The sequence below is a fragment of the Gavia stellata genome, chromosome 12 (assembly GCF_030936135.1).
Source record: "Gavia stellata isolate bGavSte3 chromosome 12, bGavSte3.hap2, whole genome shotgun sequence".
Classification (NCBI taxonomy): Eukaryota; Metazoa; Chordata; class Aves; order Gaviiformes; family Gaviidae; genus Gavia; species Gavia stellata.
Window position 1 is genome coordinate 23,079,099 of NC_082605.1, and position 25,607 is coordinate 23,104,705.

The window sequence follows — 25,607 nt, forward strand, 5'->3', positions numbered from 1 at the left end:
CTATTCATCAAAACTCAACTAAAAGATACGAAAACTTGCAATATTACAGGCTCCGATTGTATGATATCTTTATGCTAGTATGACGGCTTGAAAATGAGCGGTTCTGTGCTACAGGTACTCCGAGCCAGCCGAGACCTGCCGCTGCACAGGGCAGTGTCCCTCCTGTCCCTACAAGATGCCTCTTTGTCCCGCCTCCCTCTGTCAGAGCTGCCGCGACGTGGCTGCACAGCCAGGACCCCAACCCTGCAACTGCCTGGTTCCTAGACCTCACTAAGGACAGAGATTACGGTGGGAGAGAAGAGAAAAACTATTCCTTTTGGCAGCACCCAGCAAGTCAATCGCATTAACTAATGCATGAAGCTACGTGCCAACCAACGAGTGTAGGAAGTATAAGAAATTGTCGTAAAATCTGACTTCCTTTACATTTAACTCTCAAAAGCGTATGATGTCCGTATTTGTCAGTAATAGCTTTCCACAATCCCAACCTAGTAGTTTTCTCTCCAAAAAGGAGAAAAGAAGCATAGAAAATATTGACCAATGTATAGAACCATCCACAACTCCCCATCCACCCTGTAAGTCACATGCTGTATGTTTTGAGCATTCTTACACGTGTAGCGCTGTGATGGACAGCTTCACCACAGCAGGATTCATCTTCTTCGTGGCAACCTGAATCACACTTGTTTTCAACCTGGAAAGCATCACGGACTTTGAAATGGCAAACATTACACAGAAGGTTACACAGATGGAACAGCATCTTCAACAATAAAATTATATTAGTGCTAAATTTACTCCTGACTTATCTCACTTGATTGTATTAGTTTACATTTGACTATGTACACACAATACCAAAAATATGCCTATTTTGTATTCAAACATTGCCAACATAATGCCATTTTTAGTTGAGGCAATCCAAAAGACTCAGCCAAAAACCCAAAGACCTTATGAAGTTCAGTGATAGCACAGAAAACAATCATTTTGAAAGCCTCACTCACCATACCCTCAGTGAATACTTAAATCGAATGGCAGCAGAAGGTACTTTAAAGCACTTAAAACTTCTTGCCACCCACAAGTCCTACTGAGGGTAATGGGAACAAGAGATACTGGGTATTTTTGAGGGAAAAAATAAACCAAGCCTACAGCTAAGCCACGTGCGTGTGTACACGTGTGTGTTGAGTGTACATCTGTGTGTGTGTGTGCATGTGCAGGGCGTGAAGGGAAAGCCAAGCATGATTTCAGTGGTTATCCAAGTACAGAGGTTTCAGTCTCACTCTCACACTACTGCTTATCATTTCAGCCTTTTGAAAGCTTATTATAGAAACATAATCAAAATACAGAATGTTTTCTTCAAGAAAATGAGCCATCATTCACCCTCTATTTGTTCAGAATGATATTCAAAGAAGTATTGCTTTTCACAGTTCACTGGCAAGTCAGAGCACTGCACACAGAATTAAATATGGTATTAAAGGTGTCTATGGAGAGAATAAAAGTTATCACAGAAGCACAGAGGTAGAAGGCTTCAAAGAACTAAACCTGAGTTACACAATCGTTAGTTTCTACATACCTAGCACAATATACTACCCGAACAGCCGTTCTGCATCTAGCATCCTCTCACATCTGGGTATTTTCCAGCTGCACTGTAGCAGGTACCACAGTACCCCGTAAAGACTCTACATGTCTTGTAGAGAGGTCTGACCTGGCATTTCACTGAAGTAATCTGTCCATGCTACGTACGTTTGATGTAGGGGTGGGATCGAGAACGAGCAAGTAATGGGGGAATGTCTTAAATCTTAAGTAGTTTTGTGTCATTATATTTAACAATGCAAGTTCTCAAAAGATTTACCGTGAAGAAATAAAGAGTGAATGATAAAGCTTCAAAAGAAAAAAAGTATGTATGTGCACCAACATACTGAAGAAAACTTCAGTTTCCATCACCAAAGTGCATTCTGAGGTAAAAAAAAACCCAATAAATCAGTGGCAAAAGCTGCCCCATTTTGGCACCCAATTTCTGTAGCACAGACAGCCCTTCAGTCAGGAAAAAAAAAGAAAAAAGCACTGCCTTTTATTTCTGTTTAGAAACTTTTGCTCTTTGTAAGGTAAGGGTGATAATGCAAAATTTTACTTTATGATATGAAAGTGTAAAAAAAAAGAAAGAGATGTTGCCTCCCCCTTGTCAAAATAAATACTACTGAAAAATCTCCATAGTTACGTATTTTAGAGAGTGCTCCACAGAACCCTGGACATGTACGCTGGTAAATTAAATCTTCACAGAAATAATTCTGAAAAGTAAATGTAAGCACATTCAATGGTAAATGACAATGTAGTTTAAGTTCTGGGACTGACCTATATATTTTATATAAATAGTTTAAAATCTAAGACTCCTAAAGTGAAATAGAATAAATAGATCAGACAACTTGAAAGGACCAAATACTTCACATGGGTTCCCTTCAAAGGGCATCCTGTAATGCAGCTGTTCCAGCTACAGGTAGCATGAACTCTTGCTTTTGCCAGTTACAGCGCTGCCACCGACATTACCAACACACAGTATCAGTTAGAAGAGATACTTCGGTCTTGTACTCTCTTCGATGGTTATTCAGTGAATATCTGAGAAACAGCACAAGGATAAAAGTTGAAGTATTCCACATAATTAGAAACAGGGATTCTCAGCAAAACCACTTTTAAGTATCCTATGGAAAATACTCTGCAGCAAGTAACTGCTATCCACCATCATACATATATTGCATAAATTATACTCTGTTTATTTATAATTTTAGTATCCCTCCACCTTCTTTCACTGCAAATTGATAGCAATAAACATTTTCTGAAATTATACAAGGAAGAAAGTTCAGTCTGAAGTCTGTCCAGATGGAGCAGATTGATTTCTTCGTGTCTCATACCACCTCCTCTCCCCAGCTGTCATTTTAAAGATTCAACCTTCAGTTCTCCATGTGTCTGAAGCAACAGTAATGTGGATGCACACCAAACCCAAATGTAGTGAGTCTACTTGTTTGGTTGTTTTCTGTGTGTGGGTTCTTGGGCTTTTTAAGTTTAAGTAAGCATCAGAAGCAGAACTGAGCAGATGCATTTAAGAGACAGGCTACTGCCTGTTTGTCTCCAAAGCAGGTTACTAGATTACAGGCAGAGTAACGGTGATCTATCGTGGCCAGAGTCTTCCTCTGTTTCTGGAATCCGAGGCAGGAGAGCAGACCGTGTCAATCCCCAGAATTTCTGAGGTGACATATCCTTTTTGGTAGCTGTGAACTTCCATCCCATATGGTTCCCACAGATTCTGCACTGGGCTATGGTCCAGGCATACCTACCGAAAACAAAACAAAAGGTTGATGCTAACATGTAAGGAAAAGACATTTTAAAAATACCGGAGCATAGCTCACTCATCAGGTAAGCTCACTCTCAGGCTAGGTTTTCCAAGAATCTTTGGGAATCAAGGTGCCAAGCTCCCACCTAAAAACTCCGCAGATCTTAAAAAAAAAAATTCAGCCTTCAAGAGAAAGCAACTAAAGCATTTTATTAGTACAACATTTCAACAGTATGATGAAATGCTGTGTGCCTTAAAGAAGAGTCAGAAAATGGTTCTCGGAGTAAGTTAGTTAATGGAAATAAAAGTGATTTTTGCACTGTTCCTAGATTAACAGGGAACTGCACTTTCCAGAACAATGGAGCTTTTCTTTAACAGCTTTAAAGGCAGAACATGAATGTTTTAAAACCCTCATAGAAGAAAATTGCTGAGAAAACACATAAGGACGAGAAAAATTAACTCCAGATATGATAAGCCACAAGTTTTCTTCAGGGAGTCTTAAAGCATGCATGTCTTGTGATAGACAGGCACATACCCTCCAAGTCACTACTCAGTGCACACACCCTCCAAGTCACTACTCAGTGCTACGTGATAATTAAAAAAAAAAAACCACTATCAACGCGAGAAAATGGAAGAGTAAATGTGTACATGCATTAGCCAAGAACCTTGGGCTGGCTACAGTTATCGCAACATCCTGTTTTATGCTGCTTTAGAAGATGACATGATAGCCAAACGGGACAGAAGAATGATTTTTGACACTGGCACAGAAAGGACGACACAGAAAAGTGATCTGGTAAAAATGTATAAAGAGTATTTTTGTGAAACTAAAATTCAAATATAGTTTGACATTTGAGCTATTTTCAAGAGTTAAATATTCAAAGTTTTGAATGAGCACCTGAAGCATGCTTGCCTAGCCAAAAAAAATTAAATTTAAGCTACCAGAGAGGGGTGACATTTTGATGCAAGAACCTTCACTATTAGGCAGACTTTTAGATCTTGACAATTAATTCTGCTACTGTTACAGACAGCAAGTCTAAAAATTAAATAAATAATACCCCCAAAGGTAAATCAGACTAATACAAAGTTAGTGATTTTTAAATTAATGTAACATTTATTCAGTTTTTAAATCTACAAAAAGTATCTCAGTAGAATAACTGCATTAATATATTATGTTTTCCATTTGCACTTTATTTACTTTATGATCAAAGAAAGCTGCGTGGAAACAACAATTATGATTTTAGTTGTGACTTACACAAAACTATACACAAAGAAACTCCCAGACAATCAGTATCCTCTTTATAGCTCTCAGATGCTAGACTAGGTTTTAAAACCTTCAGACTTCCATATACTTAAAAAATTCCAGAGAAATTCTGAAAACATTCTATCTGAATTTTCCATTTTATCCTGTATTTTGGAAAAAATCTAAATTTACTTTCCTATTTTTCATATGAGCAAAATGGCGGCATATGTTTCAAGAATTACGTATTTACCATTCCACCGTCACAGGAATACATTTACAACCAGATTTCTCTCATTTACTAATAAAATTTCTTTTAATTGTTATTACCCAGGAAACCAGCTGTGCTCTGTCGATGGTCGTCCACTGAGATTCAAGTTGCAGGCTTTATATACAGTAAGGGTTTCATGGATGTACCCATGAGGATTCACGTATGCGGCCATGGGTCCACATAAGGATAAACTACAACAGACAATCATTTTGTCAGAGTTCAAGGAAGAAACAAAAAACAAAGGCTGTCAAAGGTAAACAGAGGAAAAACTGCCAACCATGCTTGAAACTATTTTCTATAGCAAAAGAACCACTTTAGATTGTAGAAAAAAAAAAGTACCTTTAATTATATTATTAAAAACTGAAAGCAAATAGATACTAGTGTAAAATACCATCGGTCAAGTTTTCTTTGAATTGCAGAAATTTAAGTGTCCAGTGTTATAAATCTGATGCATTCATCGCTGACATAAATTATTCCCACTACCTACTTATGAAGTCCCTACTTCAGAAAAGGTATTTAAAAAGATTACCACGAGTAAAGATTAAAACATTCTTGCATTCAGATGATCCTCACCCAGCTGTTTGTTAAAGGCGACAAGTTACTTAGAGGATAGCTGACAGGATGCTATGGAAAACTACCTCATTTAAGGAGGTTATTAATCTTTCCCTCAAAAACCTACAGCTCAGTATAAAAAAGAAAAGGTACATGATAGACTCATAATTTATTTTACTTGCTGCTTTTGAATAGCAACTTCCAACAAAACCAAGTAACATCTATATTGGTACTTTTAAATCTAACTTCAAAAGTAAGCAAAAATATTCATTCACATTACACTAACTTCTCATCATTCTTCTGTTAAATTACATCATATCGACACAGCAGGAATCGTGGTTTCTGGAATCCATCATTTGATTAGAAGGTAAGAAATTGCTTTTAATTACAACGTCAGCTTCTTATCACACTGATACAGGAAAACTGTGGGGAGTCTCGCTTTGTTAGACCAAGACATCTTTTAGCCTTCACATTATCATAGGTGATGGACAAATATTAGTTATTCAAGATTAAAATGGTGATAAGACTGCCAGAAGCAACAATTATTTGGAAAATGTATAGTCTTTTCATCATTGAACATGGAAGATATTGTATAGGTCAAATGCATAATGCGAACATACTGCCTAGTGCAGTTATTAGGATTAAACCCTATATTCTTAAAATAAAAAAGGTATCACAATTCTTAACGACATAAATAGGCAATTTCCTTACATGACAACATCCTGGGATCCTATCTATATCACCCAATTAGCGCATTTTAATCTGCTGTTAAGACTGCTGACGCATAGAAGTTGGGATGAAGTGCTGAGAAATAAAATTTGGGATCTCATGAATTGTATTCAGAAATAACAGGACAAAAAATTTTATGTAAAGAATTTGTATTTCAAAACTCACTGCAGAGTACATAATTCTTCAGTGGCAAGGTGCTGGACTAGGTGACATAACACAGCTTTTCACACTAACTTTGGTTACAATATACACGCTAATGTTTGGATGTACTAACTTTTTATTAAAAAAGCTCAAGTAACCTGGTTTTGTTTTATAAAAAAAATCCCCTATAAATATTTACTTAAATTTTATTAGAGCTGCGGAAAACACAATAGTTATAAAACATAACCTAGCTTAATCTGTTTTGCTGTGCCAATGTTTCTGATCAAGAACCTCCCAAACATCAAGAGCAATAAACTCACCTGAATATTTCATTCTTGGTAGTTATTTCTGTATCTTGGCATTGCTTACAACAAAGAGATGTACACTTGAAAAGATAAACAAAGAGTAATTTCATTCACTTCCAGACACTTGTCAGTACAGTGGCAAGTAATAAAAATGTCTCTCCCCTTCCCTCAGAATAGACTTCATACCAATTCATTTGTTTATCTGGGCAGCAGTCACTTATGTTTTCTCTTTCTAGCAAAGGATAAAAAAATTTCTATTATTCATGGTAAACATTGTTATCTAAAAGACAAAACATCTTTTAAATACTTTTTCCCCACAATGTAAAGAGAATCTGACTACACAAAGATAATAAATGAGTCAACCTTCTAAGGTCCTTAAAAGCTAATTTAGAAAAAAACCTTTGCACTTCTAAGATATAACACAGAAAAGGTAGATGAGTACAAACGCAACCATTAAGTTTTTCTAAACTTGAGACTACTGTAGATCAGTGGTTTTGAATTTCCTCAAGAAAAATAAGAGAAAGATCAATACATCTTACATAAAGATTATAACAGATTAAGTTATCTTCTACAATTTCTAGGAAGTAGAACGAAACAATTCATCACAGCCATTGCCCAGAAAATAAGCATTTAAATCAGCTTAGTAGAACACTACTATTAATTTTCAGGAGGTGAATTAATTCTACCTCTTTTTAAGGGTAATGCATGTGAAATCACCCAAAAAATGATCCACTATATTTTGGAACAAAATGCTGTGCCTAGGCTCTTCACTTGTACAAGTCGCTGTGTGAGTGTACTTCCTTTTAAAACTTGGAGTAAATCACAGCTTGTGCTTCTGAGTTTCCCTGACCTCTGACTCCTGCACTCCACTCATGTGATACTACACAGGCTTATGTCAGTCTTTACTCCGTCTTTTCCTCTATTCAGATGCTCTGGGCTTGTTGCTGCATTTCAACTTCCTCCAGCTCCTTTCCTGCAGGTGACACAGGTTCTGCCCCACACTTCCAACACACTGTCTACTGATCTTGGAGACTGAGGGAGGAAAATCGCTCTACCATACAGATGCTATTTATCATACACCAGTTCTCTTCACTTCCCTTCTTAAACCTCACTTGGCCTTTCTCTCCTGCCAGGGACCTTGAATGCCTGCTATCACTCACTCTTCTAAATCACCCTTACTCACAGATTATAATCTAATGCTCATATATCCCTCTCAGAATCCAATTTAGACAGCTATGTAATTCCATCCCTCCAGTTCCAAACCTATCTAATTACTACAAATAGCACTCTCAAGCAGAATTCACAGAAGTGTTATACCTGTAAGTGATATACATTCCTTTAAAAATAAGCACAGGAACAGTTAATTGTCTTTAGTAACAGGAAAAGCTATTAAAAGTACAATACAATTCCCTGATATCAAAGACAAAAGACAATGGATCAGGTCTTACAATCAGTTATATTACTGTAAATTACATTCTGAACAATGAAACATGTTAAGTCTGTCCTTCTCAAGCAAACCAAAATATACGCTATGTTGCCAGAGCACCCTTTCTCATTAAAGAACCCTGGCTTAAATAGACTGGATTTCACCAAAATACATGTTGCTAAAATACTGTAAAAAGCCATAACGCACTTACCATTCTCACACTAATACAGAACAGTTAAACACATTTACAGAATAAAATGTCACCTGTTGATGAAGGAAACACCTTTTTGGTGTAGACTAAAAATCAACTTTACCTTACATTTTATGAGGGTAAGTTAAGTCCTCTTGTCTCTTTGGGATTTATAGAAAATATACAATGTACTGAACATGAACAGTTCTTAGTAGTACCTGAGTATCTTCTGAATATTTTTAGTCTCTGACTCAGGAAAGACAAATGAAGTTTAATCTGATTACAGAGCCTCACACAAAAACCTGTCCATTTTTGTCTCAGAATTTGGAGATGTTTTCTGTCTCCTTTTCTCTGTATATTCCCTTTTAGATTTTTGCTGCATGACATGAACTTTGGGAAGAGGAACAGTATTAAAATGATACTGGGGTTTTCTTTTGCCCAGAAACAGGCAGTACTTTTTAGGGAAACAGGCAAAATTTCCACTGCTCTATATCCAGTAGACAAACACAACAGTGACTGGGGTTATGTTATACCAATGTTTGAGACAGCACTTTAGTATCCCCAGCAAGCTTACAACCAGCAAGGTGAGGGTCAATCAGGATGTATACAGCTATTCTATACAGCTGTATTAAATATTAATTACAGTTATATTAATATTAACAAAACATTAATTTGTCTCTCCATTCAAGAATTGCAAGGTAAATATTCCAGCTACCACTATCAAACACAAACAAATTTACAGTTAAAACTTGTGTTTATACCAATGGCTCTTTTCAGCATTTTCTCTTTGGAAAGAGAACAGCAATGTGAACTCCTGTTGGAGATGTTGTTGCAAATGCTGTTCCTAAAACAGCCAGATTCAACAGGAGGTTGACTGATACTTAGTTGCATTATCAGTTATAATATATAATATTACTTATAGTAGTTATTAAGAAAGCATGTATTATTATAAACAAATGTACTATGTAAAAATAAAACTTTAATGTCCTACATTTAGAGCATTACATGGCCATGGCAATGGAAAGAAGGGAAGACAAGTTTTTGAACATCTTAAGAAGGTATTACCTAAAAAGTCAACACATGTCTTTTGCAAAAATCCTATCAGTCTAATACTTAGATTTATACTCAATAGCTCAATGCTACAAAGACTTATCTTTTGTTACAAAATCCACAAGTTTTCATGGCACAAAGCCACTTGATTGCGGTGTATTATACTGTTAATATGGGGTTATGATGTTCTTAAGACGGTTACCAGCAACATTGGACTTCTAGCACCATCTCTTGGCTAAAAAAAGTGCTGTGAGGTGTTGAAATATGATTTCTAACAAAAGCATTATTACGTGCTTCTTGCTTGCTGCCAAACATAAAGCCTAGTGTTGAGACAGAGCACCTTTCTTGAGCAAACTTTTAAAGGGGAAGGAAGAAATAAAAGAACACCCAAATTCACTCTCCAGAAGTATTATTTGGAAATTTCATAATTTTTGTTATTGATTGTAACAGTCACTCCTATTTTTTTGTGTGAACAATTTAATGACAAGTAAAGAAAAAATACTCACTTTGTTCATAATATCTAATTCACACCGGAGTCGCTGAACAGCACTACCTATTTTAAGCAACTGTATACGTAATGCATCGTCAATCGGCAGGCAAGCAGCGACTCTGTAAGAAAAATCTAGAAATGAGAAAGTACCAGGCCTGTTAGAATTTTAGAGAGAAATAAAACCTACTACTTCTACTCAGTTACAGATAGAGTGCTAATACTTAGGTTTATAACAGACTTCTAGAGGTCATCTCAGTACATCCTTCAGCCCTAAGGCTGGATCATGTACATGCAAAACCTCTTCTAAGATATCTGTCTAATCCACACTTGAAGATCACCAGTGATGGAGACTGAACAATGCTAGTAAGGTAATGCATTCTAAAACCAGAACAGACCCCAGGAGAACATTGTCTGATACAGACTTCCACTTCGACAGTGAATTACTGAGTTTTCCAACCACTGGTGGTTACCTTTATGCTTGCGCTTCCTCTTTTTTTGCAAAAAGACAGACATGCTTTTATGAGAGAAGGAAAAATTAAAGAAAAAAAACCATACACCTCCTTCATAAATTACAACCAAGTTACGTTACTCACATTAGTACTAAGAAAGTATTCTTTACTGTTACATTGTGAGAAGGAAAAAGAAATACTCTGGATATACTCCCTTGTGGAGGTTTTTCCCCACATTTGAATGCAGACAAAAAATTAGATCCAAAAAATATTCAGTCAAGAAGACAGACTTCTTTTTTTAAAAAGAAGTTTTAATACGACAGTAAATTCTCAGGCAGCAACTTCAATCAGGTATGAAAAGGCACAAACACAAAAGGTAGTGGACTTTACTACAGTCGTTCTTTAATTTAGCTAACAAAAACCTTGCCAAGCTGGAAATCATCCCATTCCTCACAGCCTGTAAAAGAATTCAAAGGCTGAAAACTTAAGTCAGCAAAACATCAGTGTGCTGTGAATCATGAGAAAAGAAGTGCCAAAAAATACTGGATTTTTTTTGTTTCTTTTCGGATTGCTTCATATGCTTTCCATATATGGTCCTCTAAGCAGCACTCTGGGCAAAGTGGATGGGAAGTACTTTAGGCAAATCAGAGTTCCATGTACATCAGAACTATTGAGCCCAGACCTGTATTTGGTGCTTAACTGACTTTAATTGAAGGGTCCAGTTTGAACTTCCCGCTTACTAGACATTTGAGAGTCTACACAGGAAAGAATGTTTTTCCCCTTAGAAACGCTCCAACTGAAATTTCCATTTTATTGGATCCTAGAGGCCTGCAGAGAGGAGAGACTTGTTCACTGGGGCATAACCCCAATGCCAGCTAAGGCATGACATCTGATACCAACTTTTTTGCGATTAGGTTACTGGTGCTATTTTCCCTTATGTCTGGTACGAGGTAATAAGAAGTAAGAACAAGATATTATATATACTAGCACTTAGACTTACATAAAGCTAATTTTAAAAATGTAGTATGCTTTTGGCTCTTGTTTTCTTATGAAACACTTAAATCACATTCCTCCTGCCATGGAACACAATGGAGTTCTATTGCTTTTACTGAACATGTTTCCACATGGTTGGAGGATGTTTGTCTTTAAAAGCACTATCATCCTTTTGTCAAAGTCAATCATCAAAATTTCTTGGAAACTGGAAGTGATGGATGGACTGTCAATAAAAGGTAATTACGTAAGTTTTGTTTTGTTTTCTTCAGAAACATAAAAAAAAATTGAGTTCATAAGCTAAACAACATCATACCTATTGGGTTTGTTGGAAGAGATTCATCTTTAAGATTTTCATCCCATTCATGTAGCTGCCTCTTGACTCTTTCCATCAAGGTTTCCTTTTGTTAGAAGAAAAGCCTAATTTAAATACATAGGTATTTCTGTTTTCTTAGGAAAAAAAAAAGGAAGCAAGATGTAGGGTAAGCTATTTTCCCTAAGCGGACATTAGCTTTCAAGACTTACAATAATTGCAGACTCATTTTGTATCTACATATTTTAAACTATGAGCAAAATAGGATGGGAAACGGGCCAAAATGAACCAATGGCCCATGGTGGTTATAACTCTCATTTGAGATAAGGAGACAACTGTGAAAATTCTAGAACTGTACAAATGAGATGAGGACTAGCCTCCTCCCTTCTTCTGCCTCTCTTACACTAATTACTTTATGTACTAATATACATATGTATATAAAGAAATATGTACATTTTAAAGAGTAAACCAACTCCAACGGGAAAGACGGACCTAAGACTATCCAGCACGCTGGTGGTTAGGACATTCACCTGGAGCATGTGGGACAGAGGATCAAGTTTTTGCTCCAAGACAACACAGCAGGAACCTGAACCTGTTATCCACCCCAAAGACATGCTCTAGCATGACAGAACAACTACACAGAGGGGGAAGCCCTTCCTGCTCTTTTCATGATAAACTGAAAGCTATACACTTCTTTAAAACGTAACTTATGAGCCAGAAAAATTAAAGCTTTTACATTTTCCAATAATTAGATATTAAAACATACAAAACTAATTGTAGATTATTTGGTAATACACACTGAATATGAACTTACAGCATCATATAGAGAGTAGAGCCAGGGAGGCCAAGATGTCAAACTTGCACAGTGGAACTTCCTCTAAAACCAAACCCACAAATATTTATTCTTTAACATTAGCAGATTTTAGGGGCAGTTCTTGTTCAAACAAATAAAACAGAGAATAGATACTTGATTATTTAAAGATACAACAAATGATCACCATCAGGACCAGTACTTCAACGTAAAGCTTCCAAACCACTTCTCAAATACATCGAGAGCTAAGACTTCTGTACAAGACGGACAATATATGGATTTTCTCAGAAAACCTGCCTCAGCATTAAAATTATTTCTAATGTCCAGTAATAAGAAATCATGCCTTTCAAAAGAGCATCTATCTGAAATCTGGACAGTTCAAAGAATTTAAGTGCTACTAGATAGTGCATCTGTTCCTTAGTCTCCATCAATTGTTGCTATTTCAGCAACTACAGCAAACCACTATGTAAGGTGATTAACTAGTCAAATGCATAAATAAAATGAAAGAAGGAGATTAATGGGCCATATCAGGTATTTTAAGCTAACATACAGAAATTCAAAGGATTTATGATGATATTTTTAAAATGGAAAAACTAATCTGTTAAAAACATCATCAAAAATACCAACATGCTAGTTAGGAGTTCCAGAGGATGTCTTCTCACAGCAGGACAATTACGGATTAAGAAAATTTGGACAGTCTTGATGTTTAATCATATATTGCTAGCCATGCTCATTCTGGTATCTATTTTTAATGGAAAACATGTTTTCAGAAATGCTTACTGAACATCAATGCTTGTGCCAGGCTACTGAAAATCTACCAAACAGTTTTGTTATGACTTCCCAAAGACAGTAAACAAAATATTGTACTATATCCATCTAACAACATCCTATGAAGAAAAATTCAGACCCAAACAGAGCAGTGAGCAAGAAACAAATGTGGAAGAGGAAAACAAATACAACAGAAAAAAACCCCTGAAGGTCTCATAACTATTTTTTATTGAAGGGTATTCTTTCAAACTAAAAATTTTACTAACAGGAGTTGCCCATGCTACTGTATCATATTTCACTCTGAACGTGACTAATGCGTTCACTTGAATTGTGTACAAAAATATCTATACAACAAAATACAAATAGCCACCAATATCACCTCTAAAAAAAAAAAAAATCAGCCTGTGTATTGCCTGTGCATATCCTGCAGACAAGAAAACCTAGGTTATAACTGAATTCCTTAACCACCACATTTTCAGCAGTGTAAGGTTATTTGCTTAGTTAACCAATTCTCTAACAGTAACTTCAGAACACTTAAATTTATAGATTTAGGTTAATAAAAATCTAAAAAGCAGTACACTACATAACCATATTGCTTTCCAAAAGAGGATCTCAAACTGTTCTATAAATACTTACAAATTAAATTTTCGTTTTCCCTTTGAAGGCAACTATCCTTATTTTACAAATGAGGAAAAAAAAAAAAAAGTCAGGCAATAGAGACTAAGATCCACAGCAAATGGTACTTTGAAGAAAGAATTCAGGAACACCAAAACTCAAGTTATTGTTTTAATTAGCAAGTATATTTTCTGTAACAGCTGACATGGGGTCAGCTCTTGTATGGAGCAGAAACTGTTCTTAAAAGGCAAATTTTATTTTCTGATGTTTCTTATTATATTAGTAAATATACAGAGGTACAGCCTGTCATATTGGAAACGGTCATAGTTCTACGGACATCAGTAAGAACGGACATCAGTAGAGCGATGGAGGTCAACAAGAAAATACCCCTACTCTGGATCCCTACTGGATCTGCATCTCAATCCCCAAAACATGGGCACTGCATTTCAGCTATCATCAGACAGACTCAGTCTTGGAAAGGGATTTCCACCCCCACCCCTGCTAAACTGAGGGTTTCTGGGCTTGTTAACTCATAGATGAACTTGTTCAAGAGATCTAAGAATCAATAGCTTTTTGTTATTAATGATTTTTTTTTTTTTTTTGATACAGAGTTCAAAACTGGGGGAAGGAAAGTGAAGGAAAAAACCAAACCAAAACAAATCCAAACCTTAACTGCATCTGACAAAGAGGAGACTTACTAGGATTCTGTATTAGTTTCTGGAGGTAGTTCCAAAGATCTCTACAAATACAGAAAACTTCAAGGTATCTTTCCTCTTATAAGCCACTGACTGAAACGGTGGGTTAAATAATAAATAAGCCACAATTTTAGTTTTTTCAAAAGCGTCAGGTTGCCCTGTTTCACCACACCCTCTCCTACTGACCTCAGTGCTAACTCTTGTCCCATTAACCTTACCGTGCATATTAGTCCACTGTTAATGACCGTCTTTGAAAAGTTTGCACTGTGCCTGAGAATGAGCTAGGTTTACACTTGAAAGGCTTTTGCTGGTATAGCTATGCTAGTATGATACACTAGCATGGTGCTTATTATGGGGAACATAATTTATTTCAGCAAAATTATCCTTCTGACAGTACATTTTATTTCAGACTCCTAAAGGAAAACGCTGTATACTGGTAAAAGCGCACATTCACTTGTATAAATGCATCTTTTAGCACCTTTTAAACAGCACAGCTGTCTCCAGCACAAATCACACCTTATTATTCTCCTGAGCAATGCGAAGTTTGTAGCTTAGGCCTGGCATCAGCCACTTAGGACTCCTGAAAATTCTGCCCTACAATCTCAGTGTGAATTCCCTCCTGATTCCAAGTACTGTCACAGCTGCAGTGCTGCAAAAACACTGTAAACAGACAAAGACAGAATTTGTGCCAGTGAGGCAAAATTAGGTTCTAGGAAAGTAGAAACTAGTTCCCTAATGACAATACCACCATCCTGATAATGATTATTTCACCTCTGCTTCTTTAGAAGTGTAAAGTCTGCATATTTATTAAAAAAGCTCTAGGAAATAAAATTGGTAAGAACTGCTAATTCACCCACTTTGTGTCTGAAAGCACCATCTTCTGCTAATAATGACTATGTCAACATATGCAAAGTGCATGAAAAAAATAAGAGATTTCTATGACCCTTCCCTATCTTATCACTTTTAGTACCATAATAAAATTTAAGAATGTTTCTAAACGCAGTTTAAAAAAAAAAGGGAAAAAAGGGGATTACATATTAAATATCTGAGAAGGTAAATCTGTTGAACAAATACTAAAAAAAAAGAAAAAAAATCAAAAACCAGACTTAGAAATACATGTGCAATTAGCCAGAATAAATGGATTGTATAGAAATACTGTGATCTGACAAAGATAATGACTAAGCACAAAAGCCAGCAAGAACCTTAGATACGTTATATAAAAATTTACAAGATGAAAGTGCAACGTAAAGCATGCTAAAAACCATAAAGCACCGCCTAGTTAGCCAAAAATCATCTGTGTGGGAACATTTGACTGAGTTAAAAACACCTGAGTCTGTCATTCTAACATAGATCCACATTTTCTGTAAACAAGTGACTGCAGGTACAGAAGTTAATCCTTTAAATGATGCAGGTTTTAAAGCAAAATTAGCAAACGGAGTTGTGATTCCAAACTAAGACGTTACAGATCTTCAGTTTCATCACTGAAATTTGGGAGTCACCTCTAAATCACCTCTGCTCTTTAAAGACCTCTTCTACCTGAATCAGTCAGTCAGTCACAGAGAAACAGTTACAAAAACATCCTTATTTCCAAAACCAAACCACCATGACAAGTACAAAGCAAGAGCACTGGCACTGTCAACACTGATTGCCAGTATTTTTATTGTCAAAGCAACATCAGTAAAAATCAAGATGCTTCTTTGACCTCCCTACAAATAAAATCCTATAAACTTACTGTTTTTTCCACCAACACTTCATCATCTACAAGCTTTACCAACCAGCACCCTCTCTGAGGTGTTCCGATTATGTAAAAAATTAATAATTGTAATGTTACATGAATTATTATGTAATAATATTAATCTAATAATACTGTAATTAAAACCAAAAGAGAACTCATAATACAAAATGTGTATTTCCCCATTGTTGATGGCTGATAAACAATCACACAATATGCGACAAAAGCAGGAGGTTGGCATCTAGCATCCCAGTTGTGCATCCTCCTCTAAAGATGAGTAGATGGAATTTTTACTGATTTTCAAAATACCATCAAAAATTTAAAGAAAAACACCACCATAACTAGCTTCTAACCTTTTGATATTTCTGCCACCATTGATGTATAGCTCGGTCCTGCCACACTGTAGGTTTCGAAGAAGGAAATACATGGCATCGGCTGAGAGACTGCAGCTGTACTGCTGACATTGTTGAAGGCAGCACTCGCTCAGGAAGGATTTGTACTTTAGCCTGCTGGATTCTGATGAAAGAAAAAAAAGAAAAAGATGAGCTAGACACACATACACAAGAGTTCAAAAAAATTATTTTACTGCTTACAAAAACATAGGCTTGTATAATAGATCTAATCGCTACATAGTACTATAGAATTTATGCAGCAAGAAATTTCAGATTTTAAAAGTTGTATTAATGTAAATCAAATTACTTTAGGGAGCATACAGCATGTCTGTAGCAAACCAAACATATACTATTCTAGAATGCAGATTATCTCATGCCCTTGGCTGTATTACTAAAGCCACTGTGCTGGCTGGACTTTGATCTACCTAAATTGAAGACAGAAGCAATCTCTATTTTTCCTTTTCCTTTAAAAACCAGAATTAGCTGTTTTCCAAGATTTTTTTCCACTGATATACAGAACTCTACAAAGATCACTGCTTTAACTTTTTCAGCAAAAGTTTCTTTGCTGTTTTTTTTTTTTTTCTCCCTCTCACAGTTAGCTTCCTTTTCCATGGGATACAATGGGCTGCCTTTGTATTTTAAAGCACTAGATACCTGTCGGGATTGTGGTGGACAGAATTAAAGCCAGATTGGCAGTGGCAACACAGCAGAATATTCTACCCTGTCAGCATTGTATTTTTAGATTTTTGTCTCCTCAAGTTACTTTTGGTATAAACTAACAGTCAGCTATTACATATCAAAACCTCAGAAAGGAAGTTTAACTGAAATGCAGTTCACTATCTTCAAACCACAAAAGCTTATGTGCTTAGCTAGAGTTCAAGATCAGCAGAAACAGGATATAGACTCTGACCATCTATTAATATCCTAGCATCCACCAGGTCACCTATTCCACAGAGTTCAGCAACAGTTATGTGGCTACTGAGAATACTGTCTAGCAGGAAGGACTTTACATTTTATTATGCATCAGAAATCTTGAAATATTAAGATGCATGTCATTACAAATTTCCAATTTTACTCACAGGAACAACACTGAACTCTGTTAACTTACTATAAATTATAAAATGATGTTTTGCCACAAGCACTTAGTAATCAGAAACACCAAGAACTATGGAAATTTTTTTTCTTGCAAAGAAGCTCAATACTTTTCCCTCTTTATCAAAAAGGATTTTAGGCTGGTAATGCTTGTTTCTTTTGTTAGTTGCCTTGAATACTTGAAAAATAGGAACATGATCTTAAAGAAAATGCTTTGTCTGTACAGATGGATCATTAAACATTCTTCTTCTTCTGTCCAATTCCCTTCTTATGTCCCTCTGATGTACAGACAAAACTGGCAGCAAACTACCACGATACCAGGCTCATTCATAGAAAGAGTTAGCACATTGGCACAGGAGTCCCGAGAGCGTCTCATAACCTGCGGAGAAGATCATTTCCTCTGGATGATCTGAAGAACATAGGCTCACGTCTCCAAAGTGCACTAACAGCATTAGGACGTGCAAGTTCACTAAACACTCCGCAAACTCACAAGATGTGCAGTATTTGAAAGTAGAGTAACTCTATATAGTTTAAGTCATTCCAACAAATCTAGAGCTTGCCATGATGAGAAAAATCAATCTCACCTCTTTTATTTCATACATTTTAAAATTCCTGTTTATGAGTGAAACTTGTGAACGTGCTGTCTAAAGGTGATCTCTACTAGTCAGTAGATATAAAGTCATCATAATAAAATGCTTTAACAGCACAACAAAAATCACTGTACATCTTAACTGCTTCTGGATACTGAATTCTCAGCAACAACACCACTGTTATTGTAGTTGTCCCAGTACTGCCATCTTGTGTTCAAGCAATGGTTTTTTCTAAGCTGTAAAATTTGGAATATTAATTGTAACCAAATGTTAGATAGTGAGATAGAGCAAGTAGCACACATATTCTTAACTTCTTCAGCTGCAGGTCATAAAAGAATACGAAAATGCTGAGCTCAGACTGTTCCTAGGCCTCTTTCTAAAGCAATGCCACAATACTGAACAATAGCGGAATACAGATGATTAGCTTTAGATTTACAGATTTGGAGTAAGATGTCAGTTGCCTTGCAGAAAAGATTACAAAAACCTCTAGCAATTGTGCTAAGAGTTGTCACATACTCACAGGATCAATGTCTGGAGCCTGTGTCTCTGGACAGTGACGCTGACAGAGGCACACGATGCAATGCATGGTACAGAGCAAACGTATTAACTACATAGTATGATAAAACTGGCTAGAAGAGGAGCCTCAAGGTATCAAAAGTATCACATGGGAATATGGAAAAGAACAGGACTAGAATATAGAAGAGAATACCCCTATCAAAGCTGATCTGAGTGTGTTTGACACGCACGTGAGAAGAACTGTCAACCAATAACAGAAGTAGCAATTTTTATCAGTGAAGTATCAGTGAACAGTCAGAAAGGAAGAGGTAAGACTTGCTGAAGGTAAGGATGTACTAAACTGTGACAATGATTAAAATAAACAAGATTTAGTATTTGAGAAACTGAAAATGATGGGGTGCGTGTGGATAGCAAAAAAATCAAGAACCTATTTTCATATTCAAATATTTACCCACAAATCTCAGGGTGCTTTTATGTTTTTACAAAGGGAAAAAAAATGAACAAGAGAAGCGACTCATTTCTCCATTACTATTATCAGAGTCCAGTCCTCCCCTTTCACCGGAAGCTTCCCATGAAAACCACCACACCTCTGGGCACAGTTACTGTCCTCTCCATATCACGCAGCTGAATCCTTCTGCATGCTGTTGAGGCTCAGTAGCTAAATATCACTCCAAGTACAAAAAGGACAAGCATATTGTTATTAGCTGTAGTGTCAGAGCCTTGCCTGCAGCGGTTCAGAGCTGCAATTGCACATAAAGTTATGAAGTGGAACACATCCAATGCAGACCATCTCTATGAAGGTCTTCTTTCAGAAACTGAAAGTTACAATTTTTCAAAGGAACAGAACCTGGTCACTATCAGGGAAGCTTGCCACAAGACAACAGAAGACACACACTTGATGTTGTATCCTCTCATTTCACATCTGGTTTGAAACAGAGATGTGAGAGATTTTGAAATAAAGGTTTAGAACTTATAATGCAGGCAAATCAACATATTTTTCCTGACTTAATTTTCAGAAACGAAGTCATTCTGACAGATGTTTTCTCACACACATCAAATCAAACTACAGGTAATTATTCTTTAGAGAATTTTATAGTAAAGCTGTTAACAACTAAGACGTCAGTCTTAGAACAGGAAATGTCAGAAGTCCTTAATAACCAGAGAAGCTACTGATTAAGCATTCAATTAATATCTATACTAATTAGTCAATTTTGTGACTGAAAGGACAGATGCACCTGCAGTAAAATGTAAATGTCTTGGTGAAACAAGATTTGCAGCATGTAGAATTAAATACATGATTTTCTTACCCATCTGACTGGGTTCTTATTTCAAGCACCTTGAATCTCTGTCTTCCTATTGCTTTCACTTTGACTGTTTCAATTCCATATTCCTGCTCTTCTCTGTACGCATATATTTCTGCTGTTGTTCCAAAATGTGCTTCTCTTTCACGTACGTTACTAAAAGTAACAGAATTAAAAAGGTTACTTACCCTCCAAAAAGCACTATTCATTCAGATTCCACGAGTTAGTCTACCTGCACCGAGTGTACATGATTAGTCTTATCAAAAAAGTAAATTTGGTAAAATACCTTCAACTAACCACAATCATTATTTTTCCATTTTAAAAGCAATTTCTAATGTTTTGTTTGGTTGGGGGGTTTTGCCAGTTGACTTGGTATTATTTTAGGGTCTAGAGGTGAAATTCTGGGAACACAGGGATCACCAATGTATCTGCATTTCAAATGCAGATACTGAAAGTACAAAAACCTCTTTAGATTGACTTTCTAAAAATAACTGTTCCCACCTCCTACATCATTAAACCATAGTAAATTGGATGGAAGAGAGAGGAACATTCCCAACTTCTTCTAGCACAGATTAGCCTTTTATCTTTTCTGCTTTTCTATCACCTCCTGTCGCTGAACTCTATTGTGAAACATTTGTCTATGCTTGTTAATTCATACACAAAACAAGCAAATACACCTTTACAACAAAAATTCTCAAAACAAGAATCTGATTTTTACATTTCAGATCAAGGCTTATTCTTTAAGCAGGATGGAGCAATGCATTCAGTTACTGAAATCAAGAGGATGCTCAAACAAGGAAAGCAGATCAAGACTTACTGTTTATCTATACAAACGTGTGATACTGTCATGCAGCTACCCAATATGACATGAAAACCTTTTCATTACGTATTGGAAGACAATTTTTGTCAAACAATTTCAAACTATGACTTATGTTATTCACCACAGAAGTGATGCAACCATCTGCTTTTAATTTAGTATCCAAAGAAATTGTGCTAAAAAGACATGCTGCATACCATCAGTAAACCCACTCGTGTATTTTACCTGTATGCAAGAACAGCAAACGTTCTGTCTTTCTGAATTAAATTCCGCACCATGCTAACCTCTTGAGGGCGAAAAAGCTGAAGAGGTAACGTCTGTCCAGGAATCAACATCACCATCACGTGGGGCAACACTGGAATCACCTGACAGCTGTCGTCATCATGCACCGTTCTTCCATGAAACTCTTCCATATCAGAGCCTAAATACTGAAAACAGGAAGGAAGGAAATGACAGTAGTATAAGAAGTTTTGGTGACTTACAAGGATAAAATAAAATTAGGTCTTTGGCTTAAGGATATTACAATAGAATTACACAAAAACAAAACCTCTTCAAGACATATTTAATGGACTATATATAAAGAACATACCATATGCGATGTTGGCAAACTGGTATCAAAATTAATGACGTTTGGCTTTTCAGCTTCTTTACTATCTTGATCTTCAACTTCCATTTCATTGTCATCCTCTTCCTCGCTCTCTGCTAATAAGCACATACAGAATATTGTATAGAAATCAATCAGCAAAGACTAAGATATTGAGCAAAATCAGAGAACCATAGAAATGCATTCAATATTCCCAAGCTACAGCCTTTCATGTGGAAGCAACTGTCACATTTGTAAACTTGTGAAAAAATAATTTTCTTGCTGTTACAGCAAAATCACCGTTCTATAGAAAGGGTCAAAAGCTGGTAATTTATTTTTGAAAAGCTAAAGAACAACTTTTCTTGGAAGAAAAGAAAAAGTAAATTCTGTCAGCTCAGATTTTCACTACAGTAGTATTTCCTTATCTCAATTCTATATGTCTTCTGCCTGTACACTGGGATGCCAGATAACTTAATTTCTTGTAGGCTGCTGAACACAGCGTTTAAAATAGTACAAACCTGAACAATGTAACTGCACACATAAAGCAAGCGAGCTAAAAGCAATCTGAAGCTCTATATTCATGCAAAGACTCTTGCTGGTATTTTAGACAATTTCACTGCTGTCAGCCTCTCCTCCTCTTCCTACTAAGGAAGCAAATAACATGACCCTGCGAAGAATTTCAGGTACAAAATAGTATTTAAAAATTACGACTTTCTTCCCATTTCTCAGTTCCATGTGTCAATTCCAAAATTACTTTCAGGCAAGAGGACAGTTAAATTATCAGTATGTTTTATTTTGGAAACAAATAGTGCATTTATCTGTATAAAATCTGTACAGATATTTTAAATTAAATTAAAAAACATAATGAGGAAAATAAAAAATACACTTCTCTCTAAAATGCTGGCTTCACTTACTGTTCTGTGCATTACCATACAATGTATGCATGCAAATACTCACCCAAAACAAATGCAATGTAATTAGCACACCTTTGTAACTGTATTACTTGATCCTATTTCTTTTAACACAAACAGTATTTATATACCATGCTATATCTAAAATAGATGTTATCATAAGCTTTGCAAAACAAATCGGCAGGATTCTTAAAACAATAGCTGCTGGGTAATGGATAACCCCAATGGTGCTGAAAAACACCATTTAGATCTTGAAAGCTAGTACATTACAAGATAGGCAGAGATACATCTTTGCAATAGTCTAGCCAGTTGCCTGCCTTTGCAATTAGTATCTTCTTAAGAAATAATCCAGAGTTGAAAATTTAAAAGGTGGAGTGATTATCTTATGTGAAAGGTACTGTAAGCAAATCTTACAAAAGAAAGATGCTCCAGAAGGAAGGAGTCTTCCTTCAGAAATGGGAGCACCACCACTCTTTCACAGAGATTTTACTACTTCTGAGAGTGGGAAGACAAGAGAACAATGCATTATAAGCCGGTTTTGGAGAATCTTTTCTTTCCCTCTTCAGCCTTCAGAAACATTTGTTAAATGTATTCTTTACAAGATGTTCAGTCAAGGGTCTTCTTTTTGCTTTACCTCACTTTTTTTTTTTTTAAATAGCACACATTTACAGAACTTTCTCTGTAGGAGGCAGAGCATGACATGCTGATGTTAGGGCTCCATCCTCTATTGTATTTAGCTCAACAAGAAAAGATCCAGCACGACAAGAAAAGAGGTTACAGAATCTCTTTGGTGTTTTACCTAATTACAGAACTTAATAGCAATAAGACATCATCTTCCTAATTACTGTAAAAAATGCTCCATTTCTATATGAAATTTCTCTTCCCTTACATTCAGTTAGGAACCCCAACCATAAATGATTGCAAAACGTTTAAGACTTACAAAATGTCCAGCATTTTGCTTATTAGCTTGATGGAGGGAAAGAGTAGGAAGTTTTTGCTTAGTTCTGGGACAGCAGTGCAGGGTCAGGGAGGGAAGGTGACTTCATAAAAAATTATATTCTGGTTTGCATGCACTCTCATCAAGTTGCATCAATCATTAGTAGTTTTAACAGCCTTTTAGAGAGAGGCTGCTTCACTTGTTTTTCTGAACACAAAACAAATTAACAGCAGTTGATTAGAAAGAACCATGCCCTGCAAACTTTTGTTCATTCTTGCCAAAAACGCACACTAGCTGCTGTGTGGTGGCAGAGAGGAACGATGACTCATTTTACTGCAGCAGCACCCTGCGAGTGTCGAAAAAACACCACCGTCTTCACTCTCCTCCTCAATCACACTACAGGAGCAGGAGATGGAAGGCAAAAGAAACTGCATCTGTTACACCCTTAACTATGCATATTTTTTGTTGATTTTTTTAATTTCAAGATTAGTGAGACCTCCAGTACACAGAAACAAGAGAAAGGCAAGTGCCAAAGGCACCCTGCACGACATGGCTCACGTTTCCTTCGTGGCAGGTTAGGCATTGCCGGATGCCCAGCCCAGCCCACTAACACTACCAAATCTACTCTCAACCCCGTGGTGCAGAAAAAAAAATATGAACCTCATTTAAAAAAACAGGAACAGGGTAGGAAATATTAAGGCTATATTTCCCAAAATATTCAGGAAATATTTTCATATTATTTTAAATATACAGGCATAAAATGCACATAGAATTTCCTGCTACAGGAAATAACATTGGTTACTGGCAGGACTTACTACTACCTTCTCCTCTGCATGCTTATTCTGAAATAATGTTTTTTCCAGCTCAGCACGAGCTGCTTCCAAAACCATATAATCTCCTGTCAGTTTGGAGGCACCATATGCTAAACCAGAAAAACACATGTTATTATGCAATAGGTGTCTCCATGAGGAATCACGCTGGTGTACATGGATGGACAAGCCAGGCTGGTCTACAAATGCCAGCATAAATACTGCAGAAGTCTGGTCAATGTGTGGAATCCAACAGTGCCCTCAAGTCCTGTGCACAGTACCGCTTGCTTCACAGAATCACTAAGGTTGGAAAAGACCTGTAAGATCACCAAGTCCAGCCATCACCCCAACCCCACCATGCCCACTAAACCATGTCCCGCAGTGCCACGTCCACACGTTCCTTGAACACCTCCAGTGATGGTGACTCCATCACCTCCCTGGGCAGCCTCTTCCAGTGCTTCACCGCTCTCTCAGGAAAGACATTTTTCCTAATATTCCCTGCTTATTAATGGCATTCAAGAGCATTTAAATTCAGTGGAGACTTTCTAAAACAACAAATGTTTTCCTCAGACTTTGTTTGGTTTTAGAGAAGTCCATATCTACAGAGAAGAGTGTCTGCGTTTGCCCACTTTGGTGGAAACCGCACAGCACGTTTCACCCGATCAGTTGCCAATGCCTGAACACCCACTGACTGAGCGTCTCTTCTTCCACCGCAGAATTACGGACTCAGTCAATCCAGGCTGTGCGCGACCAACGTGCCAACAGCAGTTACTTGCCGTAGGAAGGCTGCAGCTCCATTAGCCAACGTTTGCACTGCACCGCCTACCACCCACCCAAAGGCCAGGCCAGTAACGCCGCCCGGGCTCCCCAGAGCTCCCCCTCTTCCCACACAGCCCCGCAACCTCCTCCTCGGCCCCACTCCGCCCTCCCTCTCCCCAGGCCCGCGGCAGGCAGTCCCCGCTCCCCACATCGCCTCCCGCCCCGTGCCCCCTCACAAGCAACCCCCCTGAGGCCCCCCAGCTCTCCCTGCCTCCCCTTCCCCGCGATCCCGCCCGCCCACCGGGCTCCGGCCCCCTCCCCGCCCGCGGAGCCCCGGCCCGGCGCCTCACGCCCACCCCAGCCTAGCGCCTCCTCGGCGGCTGGGCCCGGAGCCCCCCCCGGCTCCCCCCGCACCCCAAGCCGGCCGCGGCCCTTACCGGGCACCAGCTGTAGGTGGTTCCCCATGTTGTTATGGGGCTCGCCACCTCCTTCCTCGGCGGCCATCGCTGTTTACCCGGAGAGGAGCCTGGGAAGCCGCCGGCGCGGGGGGAGGAGGCGGGAGGAGGAGCCCGAGCCGCCGCCGCTGGAGCGAGCTCAGGAGCCGCGGCCCGGGCGGCGGCGCGGCGGCCTCTAGCGGGGGCTCTCGGGGAGTACAGGGGCTGCTGGCGGCTCGGGGGCTGCCCGCCGGCTCCCGGAACTTCGTGCCGTCCCGCCCCGGCCCCCCGCGGGTTTATTTTATACTGCAGGCCCTGAGAAAGGCTTCGCGGAGCGCCGGCGGGAGGGACGGGCGCGGGGGCAGGGGGCTGCCCCTCAGCGCCGCGCT

At 37.9% G+C, this 25,607-nt stretch overlaps 1 protein-coding gene across 2 annotated transcripts; it reads right to left on the reverse strand.

Moving 5' to 3' along the window:
- Positions 1-2,964: 2,964 nt before the first annotated feature.
- CRBN (cereblon) lies at positions 2,965-25,288 on the reverse strand. 2 transcript variants are annotated; one of them, XM_059823167.1, is made up of 11 exons: positions 25,222-25,288; positions 21,375-21,487; positions 21,011-21,213; positions 19,975-20,124; positions 16,431-16,593; positions 12,271-12,333; positions 11,460-11,544; positions 9,721-9,836; positions 6,564-6,628; positions 4,881-5,012; positions 2,965-3,313 (listed from the first exon to the last, which is right to left on the reverse strand). In XM_059823167.1, the coding sequence occupies exons 1-11, from the start codon at positions 25,286-25,288 to the stop codon at positions 3,130-3,132; spliced, it is 1,341 nt and encodes a 446-aa protein (XP_059679150.1). In that variant the 3' UTR covers positions 2,965-3,129. The 2 variants fall into 2 exon arrangements, with proteins under 2 accessions (XP_059679150.1, XP_059679151.1); XM_059823168.1 differs by having other exon boundaries at positions 21,375-21,484; positions 25,222-25,249.
- Between the last annotated feature and the right edge of the window lie 319 nt (positions 25,289-25,607).